Source organism: Diabrotica virgifera, chromosome 3, assembly GCF_917563875.1.
Source record: "Diabrotica virgifera virgifera chromosome 3, PGI_DIABVI_V3a".
Lineage (NCBI taxonomy): Eukaryota > Metazoa > Arthropoda > Insecta > Coleoptera > Chrysomelidae > Diabrotica > Diabrotica virgifera.
The window spans coordinates 50714141-50736081 of record NC_065445.1 but is presented as its reverse complement, the minus strand read 5'-3'; the positions used below and the strand labels follow the sequence as shown (position 1 = coordinate 50736081).

The 21941-nt window shown below is 32.8% G+C and overlaps 2 protein-coding genes across 2 annotated transcripts; one reads left to right on the top strand and one right to left on the bottom strand.

Moving 5' to 3' along the window:
• Nucleotides 1–6774: 6774 nt before the first annotated feature.
• On the bottom strand, nt 6775–14403 carry LOC114342524 (mediator of RNA polymerase II transcription subunit 7). The gene is made up of 3 exons (XM_028293339.2): nt 14090–14403; nt 10843–11111; nt 6775–7157 (listed from the first exon to the last, which is right to left on the bottom strand). Exons 1-3 carry the CDS (start codon nt 14279–14281, stop codon nt 6953–6955), a joined length of 666 nt encoding a protein of 221 aa, XP_028149140.1. The 5' UTR covers nt 14282–14403; the 3' UTR covers nt 6775–6952.
• A 94-nt stretch (nt 14404–14497) lies between these two features.
• On the top strand, nt 14498–18805 carry LOC126881837 (THAP domain-containing protein 2-like). Its single transcript, XM_050646445.1, has 3 exons — nt 14498–15448; nt 15564–15744; nt 18464–18805. Exons 1-3 carry the CDS (start codon nt 15369–15371, stop codon nt 18551–18553), a joined length of 351 nt encoding a protein of 116 aa, XP_050502402.1. The 5' UTR covers nt 14498–15368; the 3' UTR covers nt 18554–18805.
• Nucleotides 18806–21941: the final 3136 nt, after the last annotated feature.

The window sequence follows — 21941 nt, the reverse complement described above, 5'->3', positions numbered from 1 at the left end:
AGTACACCATGTCAATTTTTTTTATGTCTTAGCGTCGCGTCGGTACACGACAATTAGACCGAAAGCAGTAGACCGAACTCATTAGACCGAAAAGCCCTTTACCGAAACCTCACTAGACCGAACAGCATTAGACTGAAATGGTACATAAATTAAAAAAGATTGCAGTAAATTATGCTAAGATTTTGTATATCTGTCTTTTTGCTTTTGTGTTTTTTTGTATTATTTTATAGGCTGTGTACAGTACAGTACTGTACAGTCTGATATAAAAATAATTTTCATCCGTTAAACAAATTAGTGAAGGTAATAATAAATTAAGGATAGAGTGACGTTAACACCATTTTAACTATTTCTTATAAGCATCCAAATGACATTTAGTTGTAATTACATTTGTCTTATCTCTTTTACTGCGACAAGTAAAAAGAAATTAAGGGTAAATTTTATTTGCTTCTAATTTGAATTTCATGATTATGACAACAACCATTATGGATAAAGGGTGAAGGGAGTTTGATGTTACCCTTACTCAGAGTACAATCCTTTTTGAGCACCCTGTATTATGTACCTAATGCTTTTCGGTCTCCTGCTTTTGGGTCTCCTACTGTTCGGTCTAGTGAGGTTTCGGTAAAATGCTTTTCGGTCTATTGCTTGCGGTCTAATGATTTCGTCTATTTACAGTAAACCCTCAGCGTCTTATTTCTTTCTCCTCAACACCTAGTTAGCTTTTCCTGTATTATAATCGGTTATAGCATCCTAGAGCTATACCAAATTTTAACAAAATAAGAAAAGTGCTAAGAGTTAAGTTGGCTAGGTGCTACCAAAGAATATGTAGCTCCTAAAAAAAGCTTTTATATGAAACAGATGGTCACGTTTATAAGCAGGCTTGTTGACAAGGGATGTTGTGTTGCAGCCGCAGTGTGGGCGGTGGTAGTCCTTAGTCGCTGTCAGGTCTATGCACCTCCATGGCACCTACTCAGTTGGAACGCAAAATCCTATGCTAAAACGTTACAGGGCCGTACCTTTCTAGCAGAGTATATATTCCTTTATGTTACGTTTTCTCGACTTTGTTTTAAAGAATGAAAGCACAAACAAAGAGGTTCTGAGAAAGATGAGTAAAGAAATGGAAATCTTAAATACATACCATCAAAACAAGAAAATTAGAAGAACTCGGACATATTACACGTGGAGAGAGATACAACTTGCTCCGATTGATTATGCAGGAAAAAATTCAAGGACAAAGAAGCATAGGGAGGCGCAGAATATGGTGGCTGCGCAAATTAAGAGAATGGTACGGATCAGAGCAGCCGTCTCCAAGTCCAAATAGCTACGGTCAGTCTCCTGACCGTAGATCTCCCTGACATTACCTTTTGACTCCGTCAAGTCATGTTATTGTCACGGTCCCATGCCGGCCCTGTCAATTCCGGAAGCTTCTGGCGGCGCGGCGAGACCCTTTCTATGGGCGACATAAACTTGTTTACAATCGGCGTATCTAGAAGGCCATCGATAACCTTTTTTATTCCTCTGTAAATAATATTTACCTTTCAATGTTTCTGGAAATCAGTAGACTAATTGTACATAACTATATAAACATTTTTGGAATTAGAGTTTAGTGGTGAATTTAAATACGTCGGTGTACTTTGATATGTATCGGGCGCGGTATATTTTTGAATTTGTAATTATGTAGATAAAGTATTAGATTTAGTGTAATAAATAAATTAGATATCGTAGTTTGTAAAATAAAAGATATAAATTCAGTGTTTTTCATTTGTTTAGAAGTAAGTTATTAAAAATAAATAAAGTCAACTAAAACTAAACATTAGTGCCTAAAAATTTTAGAACAGAAAAGACAGTTTTGTAACATTATCTTTGGTCTTCCTCGTTTTTTTCGTTCGGACTTAAGGCGATTATCATAGGCCATTTTACTCTGCCTGCAGCAGTTCTGAAGAGTTCTATTGTGGGTTTTCACTCCATTGCTTTAAATTTTTCAACCGAGACGTGCTTCATCTCCCCGGTCCCCTTTTCCTTCCACTTTCCCTTGTATAACTAACGCAGCAACTCATATTTCTCATTTCTTAGTATGTGACCAAAGTAGCTCATTACTGTTTCCTTCATGGTGTTTAGTATTTCTTTTTCTTTTTGAAGTTATACTTCTTTAGGTGCGAAAGAGAGTAAAATTTCATAATACTGCGCGCATGCGCACACATACATTACATGTACTTGCACTGGACAATTTTCTTTATGACATTCTTTATGTTCGTTCATGGGTATTCTTTCATTTTTCCGACTGTACATACATTGAAAATGCTCTAAAAGCGGACTATTCGAATTTTTCGAAAAAAAAAATTTGTTTTATAAACATAGCTTCTTTATTTTTGGCGATAGAAAGTTTTTTCAAAAATGATTTTGTAGGATTTTTGAAGAGCTATAAGACTATGTAAATTAAATTCCGTAAGATCCCTTAGTTTTTAATTGGGGTGGGTTTAAAGGGCTCGCTAAGGGGGTGTTTGCTCGTAAATAGAGGATTTAAACAGCTATATCTCGCTAACTATTCACTGTAATGAAAATCTATGCACAAGGAAATTTTAGTTACGAAAAAAGCTACAATTTAGCAATTATCATTTTTTCGTATCTCTAGTATTTTCGGAGATATTTAGAAAATAATGGTGAAAAATACGAAATTGCAAAAAATAATTTTTTTTAAACTCTTTAGTCTAAATTAGGCCTTTTAAATGGGTCAAACTTCTTGGGTGTATTGATTATAAAAATAAAAAAGGAATTACAGAAAGGTGAGTTAATGGGGTTGTTTTCACTGATTTTTTCATAAAGAAAAGCAGGTACCGACCTTTTTTTGATCATAAGTCACTCAATTTTTATGCTAGAAACTTTTTGTTTTTTTCTTTTGAAAGATTCGATTGTATCCTTGAAAGATTACACTGGGGAACACATTTTTTGTTGAGTTAGATCTGACACTTGTTTTTCACTAATTTTTGGCGTCTGAATCTCAGAATATCTTCAGATTTTGTCTATCACGTCAACTTTTTAAACTACAGGATATCCTCAAAAATTATAAAAATCATGCATATAAAGGAATATAAAATAAAAACGTACCAATTATACAGTTTACAAATTATTTAATTTAAGTTAAATCGAGTTCATACAAATAAAATTGTTTAATTAATGAACAGTACTTACAAATTAAGACAAAAGTTTGCGTTTATGACTTTTCTGGAGTGTTCAGTTCGTGTACATTCACGCTTGATGCTCCAATAATAGTCAGCCATCATGTACACCGGCGCCCATACAAAAATTTTCAGGGGGGGGGGGGGCAGACGTGAAGATGTTGCACATTATATTCTGTATACTTTGGATAACCATATATAGTTTACAGCACCCGAAAAGCTAGGGGGGGCCACGGCCCCACCCTGCCCATGGGTATGGGCGCCCATGATCATGTACATCCCATCTACCTTGGTACCGTGCTTCCATGACCTTTAAATCTTGATGGAAACGCTCACCCTGCTCATCACTAACCGTACCAAGATTTTTCGGGAAATTAGCAAGGTGGCTATGTAAAAAATGCACTTTAATGCTCATGGTGCAATCTAGCTTTTGGAAGCTCTCCAAGAGGTGCTGGATAATGTCGGCGTAATTCAATTCTCGTGTATTTCCAAGAAAGTTTTTAGCAATATTTTTTAATGCGAACCAAGCATTCTTTTGAATTTCTGACATTGTGACCGCGAAATGTTCATGTGAAAGAAGCTGCCGAATCTGTGGACTACCAAAAACACCGGCCTTTATCTTTTCAAATGACAGGCTATAAAATTTCGACACCCAATGTTGCGCAAGACCTCTGCTGTCCCACATACACAAGAAGCAGGGATACTTTGTGTATCCACGTTGTTGACCAAGTAGGAAGCAGACCATTTTAAGGTCAACATAAATGATCCATTGGTGCATGTGATATTGCAACAGATCAATGACTTTCTTTATGTCGTCATATTCTTCACGCAAACAAACTGAATGGCCATTTGGAACAGAACCAAATACATTTCCATTAAAGAGGAGAACACATTTCAAGCTCCGCTTTGAGCTATCTATAAACAGTCGCCAGTCAGATGCGTTATAGTTTGAAATTCCCAATTCTTCCAATAAACCACTTGCATTATGGCAAAACACAAATCCACATTCACTTTGAAAATATTGCAAAAATGCCCTTTCTCTTGCTCGAAAATAGGATACCTTGGCTCCCTTTTCAAGCAAGTTTTTCTCATTGAGTCGTGATGCTAAGAGCTCTGAAGCTTTTTTGGATAGTCTGAAATCTCGTACCAAATCATTTAGCTCGTGCTACTCGAATCCATTACGTACGGAGTCATCTTCAATTTCGAAATCTTCATCGTTAGAGTCGCTTTCATCTGCACCATATCCGTATTCCCCTTGACTGGCACGGGGATTTCGGCTGAATGCGGCACTGGGCGTATAGCTGAGAGTAAACTAGGATAAAAAAAACTCTAACAAGAAGTAAAACCACTTCTATGTAAATTGGTATATTTATTAAAACTTAAAAAATCCCAATGGATTGAATAAAATATGCCAAACAAAATTTTTTTTAATCATTAAATTGATGAAATGCTTCAATAATAATCAAATTAAGCAGTTTAAAAATAAAACAATAGAAAATTTTGAAAATGGAGGTAAATGTAAAGAAAACGAAGACCACGATAGTAACCCAAAAGAAAAGGGAAGAAATAAACCAAACGATATTTAGGTGCAAAAACGAAATAATAGAATCAGTCTCGACGTTTGAATACCTTGGAGTACTAATATCAGAGGATGGAAAGATAGATCAAGAAATCTCATACAGAGCGAAAAAAGCAAATAAGATCTACTATGCACTAAATAAAACAATATTTGGAAAGGAAGAAATAGATAAAGAAATAAAACTGAAGGTATACAACGCAATCTCTGTGCCAACTTTAATATATGCAAGTGAGACATGGGTAAACAATGCAAAAATAGACAGCACAATAAACGCAGCGGAGATGAAGCAGCTAAGAAAAATAGTAGGAAAAATGAAATTGGACAGAATAAGAAATGAATATATTAGACAAAGACTAAAACAGGAATCGATAATAACCAAGATACAAAAAAGAAAATTAAAATGGTATGGACACATTAACAGAATGGACCAGGGAAGACTACCAAAGCAGGTGATGGAATCGAAAAGATATGGAAAAAGAAGGAAAGGGAGGCCAAGGAAGAGATGGATCGATCAGATTATAGAAATTGGACAGGAAAAAGGAAAAACACATCAACAAATGAAGGAGTTAGCAAAGGACCGCAAGAAATGGAAGAGATGGATAGAAGATGAATAAAACCTCCGACGCCCCTGATGGGCATAAGGAGTTTCGAAAAAGAAGAAGAAGAAAAATAAAACAAGACTATGGAATTTTATCTTTCGTATAAAAACAATTTGTGTAATAGTACTTTCGATCAGAAACTATAAAGTGTTAGTGAAGTGTTTGTTTACCAGAGTTCCAGCCGAGCTACACAAGGCCAGCTCCAGCCAACAGTACAAGCGCAGATCATCAGGTATTTGTAACGAACTGTTTAATTATTTTTCTTCGAACTTTTGAAAACGTGAAGGACTTAATATGTTTATTCACTTCTTGTCAATTCAGTTTTGCTTTTTAACCATTTTTTTTTTCTATAAATAAACAATGAATATGTTTTAAACTTATATGTCTTTTTATTTTGCACAATCTACCTCTGATCCTTATTGTCATAAAACATACAGACTACCTCAGACCGCAATGGTAAGTACCGATTTCTATTCAATGGAATGCCATTGCAAGTAGTTTTTTTTTGTAATTTTTGTATAGGCACATGGCAGTATATTTTGATTTGTTGATGGCGCCCAATAATTAATACTTTTTTCTTAATATTAAATATTATTTCAAAAACTCACTCCTTTAATTCTCTGAGACTGTAGCTTACCGGGGTATTACGAAAAGTTATGTAGAACAAAGTTTATCAAGCCTATGACCTAACAATAATGTCGTAAGTATATTTTTATGTTTGTTTAATTTGTCGTGCTACAGTCTTATAGGATCAGTCTAGCTTCTCAGTACACGTGATAATTCATTTAATTTAATTAACATAAAACAAATTGAAAGAAAATAGAGAGATATATAAAAAATATATAAAAATTCCTAAATTTTGTTCGTGGAATGTTTTCTCTCTGATGAGCAGTTTAGTATTATGATTTATGAACTCATACAAATGATGTTGAGATTATGTGAGATGGAAAATGTTTGAAAATGAGAAAAAACTGATAAGCTTTCTCTCATGAGCATTTTTCAGTGCGTCAGTTTTTCGATTTCTTTCTAACGCATTAAATTGTATATGACAGAAAAAAGTCACGTCGGTGATTACTTTGGTAATTATACTAGTTCGATGATTATTCTATTATTCTAGTTGTCGATAGATGGCGCTATAATAGAAAAAAATGTATTTAATAATTATATAATATATCTACGAATATAATCTGTACAATTTATAAGACTATACAAATCAAAGAAAATACTATTTTATAAATGCAATAAACACAATTGATTTGTTTTTATGCCCAATTGCAAATAAAATTTGACAACTATCAGATTTAACTAAAATGTCATATTAGAATAAATGTTATAAATGTATATTATCACGGACTTACCTTTTTTTCTATCATTTGTGACGCACTGAAAAATCCTCATGAAAAGAACCATATAACCCATCGTGTTGAAATAATTTGCTGTATTCTATGAACTTAATACAAATGGAAAATTTACTAAGAAATACATTTTAACAATATCATAATAACTATATTTAAAACTAAAACCCCATTATTAAAAGCATAGCTGCTTAAAACAGAAGCTATGTAAATAAATAATATAATAATAGTAACAAGATATAAAACTTATTGCATATTATCTACTATATTACACATAACCCTGTCCAAAATATAGCACGGATCTTGTGAGGTTTCTGAGTTATCACTGTTTTCACTATGCATCAAAAAATCTGTGTCTATCATGATTTTTGAGTCTAAATCCATAGGTTCTGGGAGATTTTGGATAGCTTGTTGCAAGATATCCATTACTCTGTCCAGATGTTTTTGAAACCTAAAAACATTACATATTTATTACTTTATAATTGTACTAAAGGGAAAAATGTTGACAGTTCTTTAGCATATGTCTGTATACCGGAGGTAAAGAGCACTATGTCTATTTTTGCCAATATTGGGATGATACTGTAGTTATACTGCACTTTTGTTATTCTACACATAAGTGTATGACACTATGTCCCTTAAAAAATAATAAACATAAGCACTTTATAAAAAGTATCACGTCACATTTTACTTAGAGGCTAAGGGTACCAATGTGTATAGGGCACCTACCTCTGAATGCATTGCTAACGTTACAGTGCAATCTGGAGACAGTGCCTTGCATCATATATTGTAGACTAAATTGTGTTTACTTTTTGCAATTTTGTTTAGTTATATACAGTAAATAAGTGATTATAATAAGGAAATAAATACAACTGATTATGGAGTACAAAGAACATTCTCGTATTTAATGATGCATTTAACAAACAATATATATTTCCTTAAAATTACCTGGTCACTTGTGACATTTTGATTCGTTTATTGCTAGGCTAAATAAAGAACTAAACCCAGTGCAAAGAAATAACCTAACAGTTAATAAAGAGGCGCATATTGAAGGGTCAAAGAAAAGATATGATTTAAAAAATCGAGCTTTCCAAGGTTATTCCTACATATTAAAGTTTTGACTTGTGATCTCCATAGATGCTTACCTACATACACCTTTGATTACAAGCAGTGTCAGCTTTTATAAGACGAAATTATGGAATTTTAACTTTACGATTTCTTCAACTCTTCAATACACTGCAAGATGGGGGATGAAAGTAAAGCAGCTCGTGGTGGAAAAGAAATGGCTTCTTGTGTAATACTTGACTATACCATTTAACAAATAACAATATGAATGGACAACTGTTATGGTTAAAATAAGAATATGTTTATTCTGATTGCATATTTCTAGATTTTTAAGACATTCCCACAGATTCAGCAAATAAATCACAAGTTTTCGTTGAAGGGCCATACGGAAGCAGACACTGTTCATGGTCACATTGAACAGAAAAAGATACCAAACATAACAATACTAACTCCTTGGGACTGGCAACAACTTGTGCGCTAAATATCTACTAAATCCACTGTACAAAATATGGAATGTGGAGACTTCAATCAATTCAACTCATTGTCTATCAGAAAAGAAGCTTCTTTTGTTTTAAGACACTGAAAAATAACCTGTTTTATTGTCTACCTGTGTCAATCTTCAAGTTGGTTTGAGGCTATATGAAAACTGTTTCTTAAAACCTCTTTTGATAATAATAATTTCAAAAAACTTGATATGATACTCATTTCGAAAAAGTGAAAAATTTACAAGGCCAGTTTTACTGCCTGTTACTAATGACTCATGACGAATTTCTTGCCAAAAATTGGATGACTTGTCACTGTCACCATATTTATCTTCAATCAATCAATCAATCAATATTCTTTATTTCATCTGACTTTTACAAGTATTGAAATGCGTCAAATACAATACAATCAGTAAAAACTGTAAGTACATAAAAACAGTTAACATAAAAACAGGTAAAATATACACAAAAGCATACAAATTGTTAAAAAGATGCCTGCAAGTATTCCTCTAACGAATAGAAAGTGTTTACCAGAAGTAAGTCCTTAACTGTTCTCTTAAATACATAAATGTTTGACTCTTTAATATAATTAGGTAATTTATTATACAAACGAACGCATGTTGGGTAAGGACCCTTGCCCACAACGGTCAAGTGGCGAGCAGGGGTCACCAAATCATTTCCTTAACGAAAATTGTAGCCACTCATTAAGGAAACATCATTTCTGCAAATAAAATTGCATCTATGTGACTTTACATAAACAACACAAATCAAAATATACAGCGAAATTACAGTTAAAATATTTAATTGTTTAAAAACTGGTCTACAGGAATCCAAGCGCCTTCTAAGCGTCACGATACAAATAATTTTTATTTGAAGAACAAGCACCTCATTAATTCGTGAGCAATTTCCCCAACAAATTAAGCAATATCGCAAAATTGACTGTACATGAGCAAAATAGTAAAGTTTTAAGATATCTAGGGAGACAAAATTCCTAAGTTGCCATAGAACATAACAGTGCACAGACAATCTTCCCACTACATAATCAACGTGAGAGCTCCAAGACAAATTAGAATCCAGGTAAACACCTAACAACTTAGTGGAGTGGCTATTTACCACTGACCCATTGTCAAGTTTTACTAATGGACTCATCTGCATATTAGAAGGTGAAAAGGTTACCATATTGGTCTTTGATCCATTTAAGATTAGGGCATTATTTAAACAGTAATGAGTCATACTTTTTACAAGACAGTTTGATTTTTGTACTACATGAAAAAATTATTGGAATTTAGTGCAACTGTGGTATCATCAGCAAATTGAGTGACATAACAGCCTGATTGCTGTTCCACGTTTTCTACTCGAACGCTTATTGCATCAGAAAAATTATCTAATGGATTCTGAACCAAACATGTTGAGCTATCGTTTATCAGTTGATTTAAATCATTCAAAAAATCTTCTGTATATAATCATTTTTATAAAAATCTATAATATAGTTCTTCCACTATAACTTTTCCCAAGCGTCACGATTAATTTTCAAATAAATTAAGTCAAAATATAAAGTGAAACGAACGTCGATGTGTATATACATTTAGTATACTGTATACTATATGTTATACACATCGGCGTACGTTTCACTATATGTTTTGATTTAATTTTTTTGAAAATGAATCGTGCCATATGGGCAAAGATAAAATATAACTACTTTAACATCTATAATTCTAGTGATTACCCAGAAGATGATGATGACGAAGTTTTTGATGCATGACAGATATACAAAATTTTGTTTTTTTAAATGTAAACAAATATTAAGTTTTACACTTTACGCCACAATGTGAAGGTAAAATAAATCAAAGTTTAACATTTCAGTGTTTTATTTTTCTTTAATTGAATCAGTCGTTTGAGAAACATACATGTCCAAAAAAATCGATTTTCGTTTTTTTGCATTTTTACTAACCTTAGATATAGAGTCGAATGTTTCAAGAGAAACCGACCCTATTTAACATTCTAAAAGAACTTGGAGAGTTGAGAAATTTTTCGGAATCAAGAGAAACCTGGCAACCCTGAGATGTTTTTTGTACTTTTCCACAACTTTGGTTTTGTGGACATGTCAGGTTTCTCAAACGACTGATTTAATTAAAAAGTAATCATGTTTAGTATTTCAATATATTTTTTGAATAGTAGGTATAAGAAAGTTAATAATCTCAAGAAAAAATTAGTTTGTGAAACAATGTGTAATAAAATACATCCTATAAATAATTACAAAAAAAATATAACACTTCTCCTGTAAAATATCAACGTTACAAAGTACCCTTTACTTCCGGCATACAGATAATTTCTTCTGTCAATATCATGTTTAACACCTTGGCTGCGTTATGAGACAAATATACCTTGTATTACACTATTGGTTGGCTGCTTCAACTGTGTCGAAACGCACTGTGGCAAAGGTTCACTACTGGACATATTTAATGCCTCGTAACACACTCAACCTAAGTTTATAAATATCTCTAACCGCAACCAAGATATTAAAATATTTCTTCCAAAAAAACAGACTTATTATTGTCATTTGCTTAGAACTTATAGGTTTACAGTTATTACCTGTTCGCAGTTTCTATCCTTTGCCTTTTCTGTAATTCCATCATAACTCTCAAAGTTTCTCTAGCTTGGTGAGGCCTGAACTCATTCAGAAGGTGGTGAATATGAATAAATAACAAACTTAAATCTTCCACTTTTTCTGCTCTTCGAGGAGAGTCTGGGCAATTAACTAATAAATCCAGTAAGTCCAAGAAATTAGCCAATAGGGACTGGTTAAACTTTTTTAGTTCCCTTCTTCTATCAAAATGTAGGGGATATAGCCTTTTGATGCCCTAAAATATTTTATATTACTAATTCAAATGCATACAAAATTTATATATTGTCTCTGATGCTTAATGAACAACTAGCACAGTAGTGATGTAACGAATATTCGTATTCGCATTCGCATTCGCGAATATTCGCATTCGCATCCGCATTCGCAAAATTTGTGCGAATGTTTTGCGAATATGAAAACCAGAAAAAAAATAATTTTAAGATAAAATTAGGTTAATAAAATCAAAATCTATTCACTTCTCATCTTTTTTTATTAAGAAAAGGTAACTTAACCTCAAACATGCAGCTACTCTCAAATGGAAATATGCAGGACACAACAGCAGACAAAGAGACGGAAGATGGAATAAAGCGATAACTCATTGAAGACCTTAGGACTACAAAAGAGGAAGGGGCAGACCACAGACGAGAAGGTCAGATGACCTAAAAAGATACACAGGGACCAGAGCGACATCATTAGCACTGAACCAAGAAGAGTGGAAAAATAAGGGGTAGGCCTACGTTAAACTTTGGACAAATGAAGGGCAATAGACAGATAGAACTTAACCTTGTATGGAACGGAGTCCTGGACACTCAACACAACACTGATGAACAAGTTGGAAGCCTTTGAACTCTGGCTTTATAAAAGAATCTTGAAAATACCTTGGACAACCCACACCACCAACAAAGGGCGTTCTGAGGAGAATGGGTACAGATAGGGAACTGCTGAAAATTATTAAAGTCAGAAAAGTTAGCTACCTGGGGACAGATAAAAAGAAACGAAAAGTACCGCCTCGCGCAACTGATCATCCAGGGTAGGATTGAAGGAAAATGGGGTCCCAGTAGGCGCCAGATTTCATGGCTTAGAAACATCAGAGACTAGACCGGCCTTTACTCAACACTTTTGTTTAGAGCCGCATTGGACAAAGATAGATTTGCCAGTGTAATCGCTAACCTCCACTAAAGGAGAAAGCACCACAAGAAGAAGAAGAACCTTGTATAATCACATTATCAGCCTTCACTTTTTTTTATTATTTGGTATTATGCAATAAAGCTTAAGATTCAGATTGATTTACACTAAATATCAATTAACTTTTCATTACAAATTTAGGAAACATTACAAAAATAGAAACAAATATTAATAAGAACTGAATATTCGCATTCGCATCCGCATTCGCGAATTTCGGTAGCAGATATTCGCATTCGCATTCATATTCGCGAATGTTCAAAAAATGACATTCGTTACATCACTATAGCACAGTATACTGACAACAGTATCCTACCTATATCTTGTATATCGACAACAGTATCCTACCTATATCTTGTATACTGACAACAGTATCCTACCAAAGAGACTTTTTAAAAAACAGATTTATCATTGATCACATCTCATTAATCAGACAAATATTTGAAAAAACAACTGAGTACAACATAGACTAACCAACCAATCAATCTTAGTAGACTTTAACACAGCGTATGCTATCAAAAGGATTGTTAGAATTAACTAAAATGACAATAAGGAAAGTCGAATATAAAGTGAGGGTACGAGGGGATATTTGCGCTTTCATGTATGCTGTTTATCCTAGTGTTAGAAAAAGTTATGAGACATTCATGAATAAACTTAACTGGTACGATATATACCCATAGTATACAAATCATTGCATTCACTAATGACATCATGACAATGAACTGTCAACACGGATGGAATGGGCATGAAGCGAATTTAATACGGCCAGGATGAGAGAGCAATAGCCAGGGAAAGAGGGAAGATAATCGCCATCTTTTGTAAACAAACAAATTGATAGTGATAGTCAGGGTTGCCAGATTGGGGTATTTTCCTACAATTCTGGAGTAATTTAAAAGTGTCTATGGGATTTTTTCTAAGCAGAAATTTTTGGGGGGAGAGTTATGGAAGATTTTAAGGAGTCATGGGAAATTAAATTTGCGAATGTACATAGAACTGTATATTATACTCTCATATAATCGAATAAGATAGGACCTATGAATTATTTCCAGGGCCCTCTGTTGATAAGCAGTATAATTTTGGTTTACTGTTCTCTACATTTGACTACTAATTTATTAACATGCGGAAAACATTTTAATTTGGGGGATTTGAGCTTAATTTGAGGGAATTACTGTTTCTAAGTGGGGGATTTATAAAACCACATCTGGCAACTCTGGTGGTAGTTGTAGATTGTAGGAATATCCAACCAATGAAGAAGTCAAATTTTCCCTTGCAAGCTCTGTCTCTCTCTTGTATGTTGGCCACAATCCGGCTTTACTATTTGAATGGGACAGGGCCATTCCATCGGTGTTGACAGTTCATTGCATCATGGCCATTGGAAGAACCCCGAAATAAAGCACCTTCCACACCTATCAAAAACGCAATAGAAAACATCAGAGTTATGAGTAACATCCAGAAAACTAAATATATGCTGGCTAAAATAAAATAACTGAGGTGCAAACACGCAACTATAGAAATTGTGGATGCTGGTACTTAGGGCCACTGGTAGATTGCAAAAAAAAACATCCAAAGATATAAGAAAAAGAATATGCATGGTTAACCTCCGTTATTTTGGCCTAGGCCCTCAACTAATAGCAAAATGTATGCTAAGAACAACAAAGGGCCAACTTTGTAAAACAATAATACGCCCATTGATCACTTAAGAATCGAAAACAATGATGACTCGAGATGAAGAGTAAGGTACGAGTCTTTGAAAGAAAAGTATTGAGGGCCATATATGGCAGAGTTAAAGAACAGGTTCTGTGAAGAAGGCAGTATCATTTCAAACTCTATAGACTTTTTCTTGAAATAGCCAATGGGAAGAAGAAGAGGCCGGCCGTAACTCAGATATCTAGAAGATGTAAAGGAAGATTGGAGGAAGGGGATGGACAAGACAGACAGACACTCAACAGTTAAGGATGGAAGAATGTTTTGAAGCAGGCCAGGCTCATGAATGGCTGTAAAGCCAACTGATCGTGAATTAATTCAAAAACTTACTTGACTTTCCAGTGGTCTAATAATGCTCTCTTCAGTATTAAATGCATTGCCAAACATATGATAGGTATCTTGAATTGGTGGTGGTGGTTTTGGAGTCCTACCTCTTCTAATTGCTTCATCTGTGTATTGACTTACATATTGCATAGGAGGAAGAGGTAGTGAACTAACTTGAATTGTGTCAGAATTTGCCATTTTAATAAGATATTTTTCTACTTTAACGATTTCTGTTTTTGTTATTAAAATATAAATAATATGCTGTTGTCAGGTTAGACATTTGACATTTGTATGATGTGACCAGTGATATGGGAGAGAGGGGATGTGACCTACGGCGACGCAGATGGGATCGCTTCCGCCATGTTGGATGGAGCATGCCCCGCTAACTCTAATAAAAAACATGTAATCGTATTTATTTTCCTTCCGTTTAGTCAGAGGCGCTGATGTCGGCATTGTGATTGGTGGAACATGACTTTTGACAAATCCTGCGCTATCTGTGAATCTGTAATCTGTGTTCGTGTTCGTTCGTTCGTTGTCGTTCACTTATTTTATAAATATGGTCGGTTATGTGATGTGTTTGGTATTTGTGTTTAGTTTGTGTCACCATAAGAAGCTGATATTCAGTCGTGTTTTTTGATATTTTTGTTATTTCATAATCGAGTACCTTTTTAAAGGTAAGCTTTTTTGATTGTAGGTACTGTTTATCCAACAGTTTTAAAATACACATTTTATTTCGCGTTTTGTTGTTGGGTCTAATGGCCGATCAGCTGTTGTGTGCAGCCGATAAATTCAACAAGTAAACATATATTTAATCGAAATTAAATACTCATATTTCTATGTAAAATGTCACATTATTGTATAAATAAATAATTAAGAAACAAAAGTTGTTTGTGTTTTACCTTTATTGTCCACTTGAATAACATAATATTAAATATTGGAAGTACCGTATGGAGGCTATGGTGTACCTAGCGTGGAGGCTAGATAACGCTACCCTTCCTATCCAATCAACAGCAAGAACGTTTAAAATTTCACACCTATCATGTCGAAGCTACAGACCACTTATGTGGAGGCCAGATTTGTAGTATCCTTCCAATTTTCCAGGTGCTGAAATACGTGACATATTTTTTGAAGGATAAGATCGCATTCTACCAAATCACACAACACTTTTTTCTATGGGATGGAGCTCATGTAGCATTAGTAGTAGAGTAGCGTTGATGCCTGTAAAAATTCAATTTTTTAAAGTTTTTGAGTGAGTTTAGGGTTATTTATTGATAATAATAGTACCATGGCTTCGTGTGCTTTTCCTCTGTGTACAAATAACAAACGAAAGAACCAGAAAAACTCCACGGGGATAACATTTCATAGGTTAGTATGGACCTATAAACAGTGTACAGAGCCGTATTATAATACTTCAATTGTAGTAATGCTGCCTGTAAAAATAATAGGTAATTTTTTAACTGGGTTGATATTATGGTTGTAGTTTTCCCAAAGATGTTGAAAAGAGAAAGGCTTGGGTACAGTTTGTACACAGAGAGAATTGGGAACCAGCCACCAGCAGCAAATTGTGTACGAAACATTTTGCCGAGAGGGATGTAGATCGGACTTCATTAGTTTGTATTCGTTTGCGAGAAAACGCAGTCCCTACAATTGGTGAATCTCAGGTAACAATAATTATACATATTAATAAATTAAATAGGTTATTAGGTTGGTAAGAGACCTTGATATTAATCTCCACATGGTATGTTTTCTGTTTTTTTCAATAACTTTTGATTTGTCGTAACTTTTCAAAACAAAAGAGATATTTTCATAAGTTGTCATATTATGGGTACTTTTTTCTCAGTACATACAAGCCTTATACATTCTTTTTATGTGTACTACTGTGTACTCTAAAGTGCATTTGAATCTTGTATTATCACTTAGTTTCATTTACTTTTTACTTATTCTTACATTTCCTAGTTGTTTTCATGTATTTATTACCTATTTTCTATAGCTACCAAAACTTTTGTCATTTTATCGAACTTTTCATTCGGATGGTATATGATGTACCTACTTTACTTTTACGGTAAAGATTAGGACAATTTTCATGTTCTGTTCTTTAATTGAGTTCTTTTATTCTTATTGTTCTTCTTTTCATATTCAGGATATTAATTTAAACCATACTTCTTCTAGTGGTGTTGAATCTCAATAATTTTTGTTCGTAAAGCATTATATTTTGCAATTTTCATCTTTTTGCATTATTACACTGATCTAATTATGATAAACATTATATTTAACAACCTTTTTATTTAACAATGTCCTAATTATTTATATATTATTGTTTTATTATTTTATGTTTACTGATATTTACTTCTTAGAACAAAAAATTATCAATTGCTTAAAATATAATACTGTTCTTCGTAAGAGTCTGTACTGAAAGGTGACCGTGAAATGAGATCTTTTAGAAATTTGGTGTAGGAATATGGTGCTTTGAAGTATGATTGTAGTTTAGCTACGAGGATTTGCTATTTTTTATCTTTTGTAAATCATATTTATGCTTATATACATATACATACATTTTGTTCTCTGGTGTAGATCCTTGGTAAGCATTTGATGGAAGTAACATTTGTTTTATATATCACTATCTCTCTTTCTTTATTAATTTATTGGTTAAGGTTTTTAGGACTAGTTTTAGGAAGTTTCTAAACCCTTTGGTGTAGAACTTTGTCTTATTCGGGTGATCAGTATAGTTAGTACTTATTTTGTAATGGTTTATCTATATTTGAATTTGCATTTCTTTGTATTATATTTTACTTGTATTATTTTTATCTGCGTATATCATTTTACTCACATTATTATATTGATTATTATTATTACCTTATTTTAGGTACTCGTTATCCAGAGTACTGGTGTTTTGTTTGAGATTCATTCGTTAGCAGCTCCACTAGCTTGTCTATTAATTTATGTAGGATATGATATCCATTATATTATATGTACTTTAAATGTTAAATACCTACATTATTTAACTTTGATTACTAGTCAGTTAACTTATTTATCTTTGAATATTACTTACACTTGGATTATAGGGCTTTTCATCAATTGTCATTTGTTTCGAGCTTCTGTCAGATGTTGTATAATCTGTATATAATATTAATATACACGGATTATACGACATGTGACAGAAACTCGAAACAAATGACTGTGAATGAAAAGCCCTATTAATTAAATTTGATTATTACTTGATGATGAACTTTAACTTTGATTATTAGTTAGACTTTATGCTATAAGTCTTTATGATTTTGAATTAATTACATACTTTTTTAAAGCACATTCATTTTTTTTCCAGAGATAGATACTCTCTGCAGTCATTTATTAATAATAAATGAATAATTTTAGTGTGATGAATACTAACGTGTGATCCAAAATTATTGTCACCATAGGTGGCCCTGAACGACAGAGATAGCTATACAGTGCATGTCTATTCTTAATTCAGATATATTTACCAGTTTACGTCAACTTTGCAGTGTACGTCAACTTCAAGAAAAGTTAGGTTATAGAGATGTTAGTTGTTTGATTTTATTTATTATTGTTACTTATAATTTCGTTAATTCTTTTTATTTTTGATTAAAGTTCTGTGTTAAAGGTTTTGACTGATTTTTTATGTTTTATAATGTTAATCAAAATTAATTGATAAACCAATGATATAAATTCAGATTAAAAGAGGACATACGTAATTTTTTGCACGGCTAGCTTTGATCCCAATAATTTTGGATCGCTCGTTACAATTCATTGGGTAATGTTTTTTTATTCTCCCCAGAGTAACACCTGAAAATTATTTTGATACTTTGAAATTTTTTATGATTATTAATTTAAACTAACTATATTCATTGACTTAACTACTGAACGATTACTACTGCATAATATGCAATAGTATATCATAGTATATAATAATATATTATATTATTTCCCGGTTAGAACTTTCTGTTCTTGTTTTCTTTATTTCTTGTTAAAATTAATTTATAAAAGCCAAATGGAGCTTCAAAAATAAAACATTTTTATTCATCAGATCACCTTATTCTCTTGGTGTAAGTGTCTAGTGTACTACTTGTACACTGTACAAATTTTCCTAAGCCTGTATTAATTTTTTATAACCGTTTTTTTATATACCTAACCTCGCATCTTCTAAAAGCATGTGTTCTGATATTTTAATTTTAAATATTTCTTTTTGACTTACATATATGCACGTGGTTAATCAGATAATTTTAACTAGTAAGAATTAATAATAATTCCATTTAATGTATTCTTGTCATCTGCTACTCTTTCTGATTATTTCTTAAAGAATGGCAGACTTGCACACTTTGGTTTCTCTACTTCTTGATGTCAAATATGTATTTTATTTTCTAGTTTTTGGAAAAAAATCAATATTTCTCCCTTCGGGAGCCTCCAGCCTCATACATCACTGGTGATGCCACTTCAAGGCAAAAAGGAACATGATGCATCCAACAGACAGCAGCACCCAACATCTCTAGTTGCAGCGACCTGAGGCCACAACATCTGCCCAGGTCTACAAGTCGACAGCAGTACCATTCGACATCAAGGAGTTACCATCGAACCAATACCAACAGCTATAAGTATAATCTAAAAATTGTTAGTTTTTGGCAAGCATTTGAATATATTATGTTATTGAATTTAATAAGTCATATTTTAATTATATCTTTATTGAATAATAAACATGATTAGTTAAAATATTGTTTTGTTTGCTTCCATTCTAGATTTTCAGTGTTCATATTTTTGATTAAGACAAGGTGGACTCACAACGTGGCAGATTGAGCTGGTCTAGGGTAAAAATGATAACTATCATAGTTGGATGAAATGTTATTTTTCTATATTATTTCAATTGTCTGGAGTAGTTTATCGTTTCAGTACTAGAAGTATATACAGTGCGTCCATAAAGTAACGCATAAATTCATTATTTCGTAAACCGGCGACTTTAACGAAAAATTCCGAAATAAGTCGATTTTTATTTTTAAATTACAATTTTTTTGGCAGATATCATACTAGTGACGTCATCCATCTGGGGGTCATACGTCATAACGTAATCGACGAATTTTTTAAATGAGAATAGGGGTCATGTGATAGCTCATTTGCAAGGGTATGTAATTCTCTATTTACTAATACAAACAATAACATAATTATTTATACAGGGTGTCCAAAAAGATTTTTTTAATTAAATTAATTGAGACAAAAAGAAAAAAGTACGTAACTTATTTAATTCAAAATTCGTTTTACTTTTGTCAGAAAACAGGAATACATGTACATGCTTATTTGACAAATAATAAATATTGCTTTTTGCTTAAATTCAATGCTAGAGCTGCCACCCACCTGCCTCTTGGAAGTTTAACATTACGCTTAAGCGAAAATCAATATTTATTTTTTAAATAAAACATTTTTATGTTTTTTGGCACGATATTTTTGTACCAATTAATTTAATTTAAAAAACATTATTGGACACCCTGTATAAATAATTATATTAATGGTTATCTTATTAAATAGAGAATTATATAACCTTTCAAATGAGCTATTACATGACCCCTATTCTCATTTAAAAAATCATCGATTGCCTCATCACGCCAAGATGGATGACGTCACCAGTATGATATGTATACCAAAAAATCGTAATTTAAAAGTAAAAATCGACCTGCTTCGGGATTTGTCCTTAAAGTCTCCGGTTTACGAAATAATGAATTTATGCGTTACTTTATGGACGCACTGTATAAAACGTAGCTCTAATTCAGTGAGTTTTCATGTTTATTTAGTACGCTTTTTTATTTTTTTTAAATATATATTATTATACAATTTTTAAATCATATCATTGACCGGCTTTGTACATTTTATAAAATTTTATGAAACTTTAATAAATTTTATTATTATTAAATTTGTTTATTATTATTAAACTGTACTTCAAAAGTAATAAAAATTAAACTAATTTTATTCCAAATAACTATTATTATTAATCTACCTGGATGCTGATTCCAAAATAAAATAGTAAATCGTAAATACAACTTGAATTAATTTGAATCCGGACCTGCCCGTCGCCATATTACATGGAGCACCAAGAGCCGACAAGTGGTCCCATCTAAAATATACAGACGGATCGCTTGCGTCTAATCCCCTCTCTCTCATATCACTGGATGTGACGTTGTGAAGCTGTCACCTGTCAGCTGTCATTTTAGATAAACTAATATGAAGTTAGCTACTCTTACATATCATAGGCGCACGAACACAAAAAAAATCTTTCAAATGTAAATTTGAAGATACATTTTTACGTACATACATCGTAATTTTGGGCAATATTTTAGCAATTTACTTTTTTTATAATTCGATTAGAATTTTATAATTGATCGGGTCATATTGACAATCTCTGTTTTAAGGAACATCACAGAAGAAAATCTTTGAAAAAGGATCTTTTTCACAATACATTATTTAGGTACAGTGCACAGGTTCTAAAGGTGCCGGTGGGGGATGGCGTCTATGCGGAGTATTATAGTCGGTATATTAGAGAGAAAATATTTGAAATAATGAAATGACAAATTATATAAAAATTGGTATTTCATTATTTCGAATAATTTCTCTCTCATACACCGACGACCCCCACAGGCACCAGAATCTATGCACTAGTGCACTGTATGTTAATGAATATTTTTTCCAAAATTTTTTCGTGGATAGGTATAGCTCAAATATAAATATATAAATTGCTCAAATTTTAAGATCATTAAAAATGATAAATTCTTGATAAAAAATTTTAAACCGTCATTTTTTGAGGAACTGGTTCCTTTGTCTAAAAAAATCTAAAAGGCGTAGATTCTCTTCAAAAAATGTTATAACATCATTATTTTTCATGGCCTTTTATTTTCTGCGGTATCTTGGTCAAATTTTAAAAGCGTTAAAAAGAGTAAATTCTTGAAAAAATATGTTAAACCCGTCATTTTTTTGATGAACTGTAGCATCCCCGCAATTGCTTTTCTCTTGAGGAATCTTGTAAACTCTAGAAAACGTAGATTTTCTACAAAGAATTTTATACCATCATTTTATCATGGGCCTTTGATTTTCTGCGGTATTTTGGTCAAATTTTAAAAGCGTTAAAAAGAGTCAATTCTTGAAGAAATATGTTAAACTCATAATTTTTTAATCAACTGTAGCCTCCCCGCAATTGCTTTTCTCTTGAGAAATCGTATAAACTCTAAAAAATGTACATACAGAGCCGGATTTAAGGGAGGGCAGGCTGGGCAGCTGCCCGGGGCCCCCACATTTCGGGGGCACCCACAAAGTCCCAAACATAAGAGATTCATTTAAACAGATATTGGCAGGAGATACAGGAACAATGTATGACAAGTATAAAATGAAGGAACGAAGGAGTGATAATATTGCATTGTTCATGGTTATGTTTTTGACCTTCCACCGGGTGGGTGTATTGCTTCGTTTGTAAATTCTTATCAAGTGATGAGAAGAGAATTTTGTGATAGGAAACATGCAGATGCAGATAGTAGGCTTATGGATCACGAAATGTCTAAAGCACACGAAAGAATTGGGCGTATTGATACTGAAGTATCAAAACAGGCCGAAGAAATAAAAAATTATTGGAAACTGGTAACTCAAAGACTAATTTTAGAGTTATAAAGTTTATGTGTGAACGAGATTTATTATTTCACAGCGAAAAGGAGTTGTCGAGTTCATCACAAAATGAAAATTATTTGAAAATACTCCAGTTATTAGCTGAATATGATCAATTTTTGAAGCACCATATTTTAATAAATATTCAAATCCTGGAAGCGGACTTGTCAACTATCTTTCATCAACCATATGTGAGGAAATTGTACATCTG

What these genes read in the sequence shown, in the direction of transcription:
- LOC126881837 (XM_050646445.1), top strand. Translation starts at nt 15,369, where the DNA reads ATGGCTTCGTGTGCTTTTCCTCTGTGTACAAATAACAAACGAAAGAAC. An exon ending in ACGGGGATAACATTTCATAG is followed by an intron (nt 15,449 to 15,563) that starts GTTAGTATGGAC and finishes TTATGGTTGTAG; the next exon opens with TTTTCCCAAAGATGTTGAAA. An exon ending in CTACAATTGGTGAATCTCAG is followed by an intron (nt 15,745 to 18,463) that starts GTAACAATAATT and finishes TTTATTTTCTAG; the next exon opens with TTTTTGGAAAAAAATCAATA.
- LOC114342524 (XM_028293339.2), bottom strand. Translation starts at nt 14,281, where the DNA reads ATGGCAAATTCTGACACAATTCAAGTTAGTTCACTACCTCTTCCTCCT. An exon ending in TTAGACCACTGGAAAGTCAA is followed by an intron (nt 11,112 to 14,089) that starts GTAAGTTTTTGA and finishes AAAATATTTTAG; the next exon opens with GGCATCAAAAGGCTATATCC. An exon ending in AGGATAGAAACTGCGAACAG is followed by an intron (nt 7,158 to 10,842) that starts GTAATAACTGTA and finishes TAATGTTTTTAG; the next exon opens with GTTTCAAAAACATCTGGACA.